At 46.0% G+C, this 7683-nt stretch overlaps 1 protein-coding gene and 1 pseudogene across 1 annotated transcript; one reads left to right on the forward strand and one right to left on the reverse strand.

Moving 5' to 3' along the window:
- Positions 1 to 508: 508 nt before the first annotated feature.
- On the reverse strand, positions 509 to 1426 carry LOC123574442 (cytochrome c oxidase subunit 7C, mitochondrial-like). Its single transcript, XM_065547558.1, has one exon. It carries the CDS (start codon positions 1034 to 1036, stop codon positions 845 to 847), a length of 192 nt encoding a protein of 63 aa, XP_065403630.1. The 5' UTR covers positions 1037 to 1426; the 3' UTR covers positions 509 to 844.
- A 2519-nt stretch (positions 1427 to 3945) lies between these two features.
- LOC102144330 (mitochondrial proton/calcium exchanger protein pseudogene) lies at positions 3946 to 6948 on the forward strand (annotated as a pseudogene).
- The last annotated feature ends 735 nt before the right edge of the window (positions 6949 to 7683 follow it).

Below are 7683 nucleotides of genomic sequence, written 5' to 3' on the forward strand. Positions count from 1 at the left end.
CAGAATCGTGGACCCTACCCAAGACTTGCTGAATCTGAATCTACATGTTAATAAGATCCCCAGGGATTTGTGAGCACATTCAAGTTCAAGAAGTCCTGGGTGAGGCACACGGGCAGATCCCCGACCCCTTCCCACTACAGGATCACGGGGATCTGGGATCTGCGCCATGCTCAGCCCAGCTCCATGGGGGCTCTGGCTCCCTCATTGGCACAAGCATCCCCTCGGTTAACCCTGGAACTTGAGGTCACTGGAGGAAGCCTCCAGTTCTTAAAACCCCACAGCCAAACTAGTACAGTGAGTGGGAGGCTCTCACCCTTCTGAGTCGCCACTTCCAAAGGTAGAGGATCTTCACTTCCTTTATTTCTTTTCCTAGAATGTGGGCTCTGGGTTCTAACCCAGGCTCTGCCACTTACTGACTGTGATCCTGGAAGTTGCTAAACTTCTCTGCACCTTGGTTTTCCTTTTCTGTAATATGGAGGTAACACGTTTTCTTTTCTTTTCCTTTCTTTTTTTTTTTTTTTTTCAGATTTGTATTTCCCTTTTATTGTATATATTACCAACAAAATCCTGACCTGGGAATCAAAAATTTAATATAACCTCAGTTGAACACCATTAAATAAGCTAAATCACAGAGTAATACTGGAATGTTATCCAAATTAATAAAGTAGGCAAATGGCCAATTGTTACATTCCCTATTTCAAAAAAGAGGCATTAAGCATTCATGTCATAAGTTTATTAACAAACATATCTAGTATGCCATATGAGTTAGAGTTTGATCCATTTCCAGAGGCTGTATCTCTTAAAATGCTCTTCATATCTGTTAAATGGATGAACTGAAACATCCTTATGATTTAAGCAGTTGGTGTCTTACTATAAGGAAGGGTGCAGCAAATGCAGATCCAAAGTCCGAACACATCTTAACTAGTAACGCCCACTTGTTTTCCACTGAAAATGGCGAATTCTTCCCAGGGCCCTCCTCATAATGGCTCCTACGGACCACAGAGGTTGTGAACCTCCAGATGCTCTGACCCAACATAGTGCTGCTGGAAGCTCTGCAAAAGGCGCAGAGACCGAGGACGGATGAAATGGTGGCATCTCACCAAGACCTTGTTTTCATGACCTTGTTCCCGTGCTCCGAGGTAACACATTTTCTAGATCATACCTTTTCTTGGTGCATATATCTAAGCAAATATATACATCATGCTTAGAAGAGTGGTTGGCACATAACGCCATTAACATTCATCACTTGCTGTCAGTCTTCTGTCTTTCCCTCCTCTGGGTGACCCTTGGGCTGGGGTGGGATGAAAGGAGGGTGGTGCTGACCTGTGAGGAGTCAGAGAAAGCAGTGCAAAGGCAGGGATACTGGACTGGAGGTGACTCCTGTAGCGGGAAGAAGGAAATGTGTTTGTATGACACTGGGGTATGCCAGGCTCAGTGCCAGGCACTTTCTTCCCTTCCACAGTTATACCAGGATAGTGCTGTTATTTTATAATCTTACAGATGGGGACTGAGGCCCCAGAAGGGCAGTGACCAGGCCAAGGTATTGCAGTTAGTGAGGGGTGGAGCTAGTGCTTGGTGGGTCTGCCTGGCCAGCTTAACCTCAGCCACCCTCATGTGCCCCATGCTTCCTCCTCCCCTGCAACCCAACTCAAGCCCTAGAGGGGGATCCAGGAGGCCAGGGCTGGCAGAGGAACAGGGAGTCTGAGAGGTCTTGGGCATGAAGCTTGTGGCTCCTTCCCTAGGGCCTTGGTTTCCCCTGGTTGGGCCTCCTTTTCGCAGGGCAGCGGGACAGGTCTACTGAATGGACCTATCATGGGTTTGGCTCCTCCTGGCTTTGCTTCCCCTGCACTTTCTGTCCCTCTGTCCCATGACTGGGAGGCATGACTGGGAGGCAGGCCTTTGGCAGATATGTTAAAACACCAGCAGGGGGTACTTCTGGTTTCAGCTCTGATGTATAAAGAGCTTGGAAGTTGTCACACCCATCCTCACACCATGAAATAAGTTGAACAAACTGAAAGTCAACAATGTTTCTTAATTCTCATCAGAGAATTAAAGTCACAGGGCAAACTGCCACTCTGAAATCTGGGGAGATGAGTGAATACAGCCAAGATTAGCTTACTTGAAGCAGAAACCACTGGAGCCAGGAACTGTTGGGAACACTTGAATAGTAATTTTGATGAATTTCTGGAAATTAAGAATGAACTTGTTTGAAAATTAAAAACTTCTGGGGGCCTAGTTGTAGGTCTCCCTTCAATACTTAAGTGGGTTTTACCTCCAGGAACCCGACCAGACTGACACTGGGAAGATCAGAGAAAAAAAAAAAACAAACCCTGTTCCAGACAGAAAGAGTGGAAAAATCACCATTTGAAATACCCCTAGAGCTTTCTCAGTGACAAAGGCCAACCCTCCCGAGAAACTACTTTATCAGAGCCTTGTCTGACTGGGGCAATTAGACAACTCAACCCCTTCCATCCTTCCTGTCTGTCTTACTTAAGGAGAAGGGAAAAAATAATGGGGCCAAAAAATGCTTCTGAAGGTCACAGCCCAGGGGCTCAGGCCAACTAAAAAACTAAGATTTAACAATAAGAGTATAGAATGCCTCCTCTCCCCAACATTTTATTTCTACCACCACAACAGGTCTTCAGTATAATAACAATGAATTACAACTGAAACAGCTATAAGACACAGACTCTTTAAGAAGAAGTTCTTAGGGAAACCCAAAGTTAACCATGGAGAAAAAAACAAACCAAGGAAATTAAAGGAAAGCAAAGCCTTTGGCACCTTTAGCTATAGCAAATCTTAAACACAGCTCAGCTCTAGTAAGATTAAAATAAAAACTCAGGCTAAACATGGTGGCTCATGCCTGTAATCCCAGCACTTTGGGAGGCCAAGGTAGGTGAATCACTTGAGGTCAGGGGTTCCAGACCAGCCTGGCCAACACAGCAAAACCTCATCTCTACTAAAAATACAAAAATTAGCCAGCCATAGTGGTGGGTGCCTGTAATCCCAGCTATTCAGGAGGCTGAGGCAGGAGGATCACTGGAACCCGGGAGGCAGAGGTTGCAGTGAGATGAGATCACACCCCTGCACTCCAGCCTGGGTGACAAAAGTGAGACTCTGTCAAAAAAAAAAAAAAAAAAAAAAAAAAAAACCACCACACACACACACACACACACACATTAAAAAAACAAACAAACAAACAAACAACAACAACAAAAAATCCAAAAAACAATAATCAGAATTAGCTGGGCATGGTGGTACACGCCTGTAATCCCAGCTACTTGGGAGGCTGAGGCAGAAGAATTGCTTGAACCTGGGAGATGGAGGTTGCAGTGAGCCAAGATTGTACCATGGCACTCCAGCCTGGGCAACAAGGGTGAAACTCCACCTCAAAATAAAGAAATAAATAAATAAGAAACAAGTGCAGTGAATAGAAAATAATTACAAACATGGTAGATATTAATCCAACTATATCAATAATCACTTTAAATACAAATGCTATAAATGTACCAATTAAAAATAGGCTGTCAGAGGAATAAACAAAAGCTACCTGTTGTCTACAAGAAGCCACTTTAACTATAAAGGTTAAAAGTAAAGAGACAAAATCTAACACTTGTTCATGACAAAACTCTCAAGAAAGTAGGAACAAAGGAGAATTTCCTCAACTTGTAAAGAATATTTGTACAACTTTAGCGCTAACATCATGCTTAATAGTGAGAAATTAGATACCTTCCAGTGAAGGTCAGAAACGAGCCAAAGATGTCCCCTCTCACCACTCCTATTCAACATCATACTGGAATTTCTAGCTAATGTAATAAGATAAGAAAAAGAAAGAAAAGGTCTATAGATTAGGTAGGAAGAAATAAAGCTCTCTTTATTCACAGATGGCGTGATAGTCTATGGAGAAAATCTCAAAGAACTTCAAAAGAACGACTAGAACAAATAGCAAAGTTGCAAGATACAAAGTTAATATACAGCACTGGGCGTGGTGGCTCATGCCAGTAATCCCAGCACTTTGGGAGGCTGAGGTGGTGGATCACCTGAGGCCAGGAGTTCGAGACCAGTCTAACCAATATGGTGAATCCCCATCTCTACTAAAAATACAAAAATTAGCCAGGTATGATGGCTGGTGCCTGTAGAACCAGCTACTCAGGAGGCTGCGACAGGATAATTGCTTGAATCCTTTTAGCAGAGGTTGCAGTGAGCCGAGATTGAGCCACTGCACTCCAGCCTGGGTGACAGAGCAAGACTCCCTCTCAAAAAAAAAAAAGAAAGTTAATAACAGAAGTCCATTGCTTTCATAGATACCAGCAATGAACAACAACAATTTGACATTAAAAATGCAGTAACACTTACCAAAAAAAAAGGAAAAAAGAAAAGAATTTTTATGTATAAATATAACAAAATGTGTACACGACCTACACAAGGAAATGATAAAACTAATGAAAGAGATCAACCATCTAAAGAAATGGAGTGCACAGGAGCGGAAGTGCCCAATGGTGAAGGCAACCCGGCCTCCCCTCCCGTCCCTGCTCTGCCCACCTGGTCCCCGGAAGTCTGTGAGTGACTTGGCCGCCTTTGATGCTGGGTCCTGGAGCTCTTCGTTGGTCCGCAGCCTTTGTCAGTCGTCCTTGCGGGCCAGCTTGAGGCGCAACATAGGCCCAGGAGCCTCAGAGGAGGAAGAGGAGGAGGAGGGAGCTGCTGCAGGAGGCCCATGCCATCCATCTTACTGAGGAGCTGTCAGGGCCGGGCGGCCTCCTGCCTCCCACCATCCCACGTCGCTGCCCTGAGGGGTAACCTGGGGGATCGTGTTGGTCTCCGTCGCAGGGCTGACGAGCCCCGTGAATGTTCCATTTAGCTGCCGCACACCCGCCTATCCGGTGTACCTTCCTTCAGAGGCCATCACCTCAGCCGTTGGCCTGTGAGGCGGGAGCGCTGGCACACAGTGGCTACGGTGGCGCCATGTTTGGTGGTCACGGGACCTCAGGACCTTCCTGCGCGCTCCTGGCACTCATCTCCCCACCTTGGCAACGACTCCGTAGTCAAGTCCTCCAAGGACAAGAATAAGAAGTTGCAGGAAGGCAGCCCCGTATACAGCCCCCCTGAAGAGGCGCCAATGAAGTCTGTGGGGCAGAGGGTCCTGGACAGGCTGAAGCACTATTACCACGGCTTCTGCCTTCTCTGGACCGCCACCAAGATAGCCACACACACGCTCTGGAGGATTCTCAGTGGCCACATGCTGACCAGCTGGGAGCACAGGCAGTTTGTCCGTGTCTGTGCTGACCTCTTTTGCCTGGCCCAGCTCCTGATCTTTGCGGTGGTGCTTTTCATGGAGTTGCTGTTGCTCATGGTAGTGAAAATCTTTTCCAACATGTTGCTGTCCACATTTGAGACCCAGTCCATCAAGGAGGAGAGACCGAAGGAGCAGCTATGGGGGAGCTGGAACTGGCTCAATTTCTCCAGGACACCATCGAGGAGATGGCTGTGAAGAACAAAGAGGTGAAGGGGAGGACTGCCAAAGACTTCTCCATGTTTTTCCAGAAGATCTGAGAGACAGGAAAGACTTAACAGCAAAGAAATCATGCGCTTTCCCAAATTATTTGAGGATGAGCTGACCCTGGATAACCTCACTTGCCAGCAGCTGGTGGCATTGTGTGAGCTGCTGGATCTCCAGGCCGTAGGCACCAACAACTTCCTATGCTTTCAGCTCACCATGAGGTTGAGGTCCATAAAGGCCAACAATGAGCTGATTGCTGAGGAAGGGGTGGACAGCCTGAATATCAAGGAACTGCTGTCGACATGTAGAACTCGAGGGATGTGGGCCCTCTGGGTTTCAGAAAACCATCTGAGGAGCCTGCTGAAGCAGTGGCTGGAGATGCATTTGCATCAAGAGATCCCCATATCACTGCTCTCATTGTCCCGAGCTATATACCTCCCAGACACCCTCTCTCCTACTGACCAGCTCAAATCCACCTTGCAGACTCTTCCAGAGATAGCGGCGGAGGGAGCCCAGGTGAAAGTGGCCAAGGTTGAGGGCGAGCAGGTGGACAACAAAGTGAAATTGGAGGCTACATTACAGGAGGAGGTGGCCATCCAGCAGGAGCACAGGGAGAATGAGCTGCAGAAGCTATCCCAAGAAATGAAATGGAAGAAGCCACCCCTGAGAGGCCAGTGGCAGACCAGCAGCCAGAAGTGCCTGATGTGATCCTGCCCTCAGAGGCCCTGAAGGACACTGTCCCTGTGCTGGAGATCTTGAAGGAAGAGAAAATAACCAAAGAAGAAATGGGTGTACTTAGTGACTCGTGTTCTAAACTGAAGGAGCAAAATAAGTCCCTAACCAAGGAGAAGGAGGAGCTGGAGCTACTGAAGGAGGACGTCCAGGACTATAGTGATGACTTGCAAGAGATCAAGAAGGAAGTTTCAAAGATCAGCAAAGAAAAATATGTGGAAAAATCTAAAGCCAGCAAGACACTGACAAAGAGAGTTCAGCAGATGATCTGGTGGATAGACAGCTTGATCACACAGCTGGAGATGGATCAGAGGGCTGGCAAGCTGGGCCAGGCAGAGGGCTCAGGGGGAGCGGGAGAGAAAGTCATCAGTATCACCGAGCTCATCAGCACCATGAAGCAAATCAAGAACATTCCAGAAAACAAGCTGATCAGCTTGGCCTCAACACTGGATAAAAATTAAAATGGCAAGGTCAATATTGACAACCTCATTAAGGTGATTGAGCTGGTGGACAAAGAAGATGTTCACATCTCTATCAGTCAGGTAGCTGAGATAGTGGCAATGCTGGAGAAGGAGGAGAGGTGGAGAGGAAGAAGAAGGCTAAGGGAAAGACTGAGGAGGAGGCTGCAGAAGTGAAGAATTAGGGCTGGTCTTGGCTCTCAGGCATGTTGGTGGCCCTGCAGGTGTCTGCCTCCATCCTGCTTCACTAGCTGTTGTGGTAATGACCATAATAGTGATCACTTTGAGGTGATTTTTTTTTTTTTTTTTTAGTACTAGAAGAAATAAATTTTACTTATTTATTTATTTATTTATATTATACTTTAAGTTCTAGGGTACATGTGCACAATGTGCAGGTTTTTTACATATGCATACATGTGCCATATTGGTTTGCTGCACCCATTAACTTGTCATTTACATTAGGTATTTCTCCTAATGCTATGCCTCTCCCATCCCTCCACCCCATGACAGGCCCCAGTGTGTGATGTTTTCTGCCCTGTGTCCAAGTGTTCTCATTGTTCAATTCCCACCTACATGTGAGAACATGCAGTGTTTGGTTTTCTGTCCTTGTGATAGTTTGCTCAGAATGATGGTTTCCAGCTTCATCTATGTCGCTACAAAGGACATGAACTCATCCTTTTTTATGGCTGTATAGTATTCCATGGTGTATATGTGCCACATTTTCTTAATCCAGTCTATCATTGATGAACATTTGGGTTGGTTCCAAGTCTTTGCTATTGTGAATAGTGCCGCAATAAACATACATGGGCATATGTCTTTATAGTAGCATGATTTATAATCCTTTGAATATATATCCAGTAATGGGATTGCTGGGTCAAATGGTATTTCTAGCTCTAGATCCTTGAGGAATTGCCACACTGTCTTCCACAATGGTTGAACTGGTTTACACTTCCACCAACAGTGTAAAAGCACTCTTATTTCTCCACATCCTCTCCA

This window comes from Macaca fascicularis, chromosome 7 (assembly GCF_037993035.2).
Source record: "Macaca fascicularis isolate 582-1 chromosome 7, T2T-MFA8v1.1".
Classification (NCBI taxonomy): domain Eukaryota; kingdom Metazoa; phylum Chordata; class Mammalia; order Primates; family Cercopithecidae; genus Macaca; species Macaca fascicularis.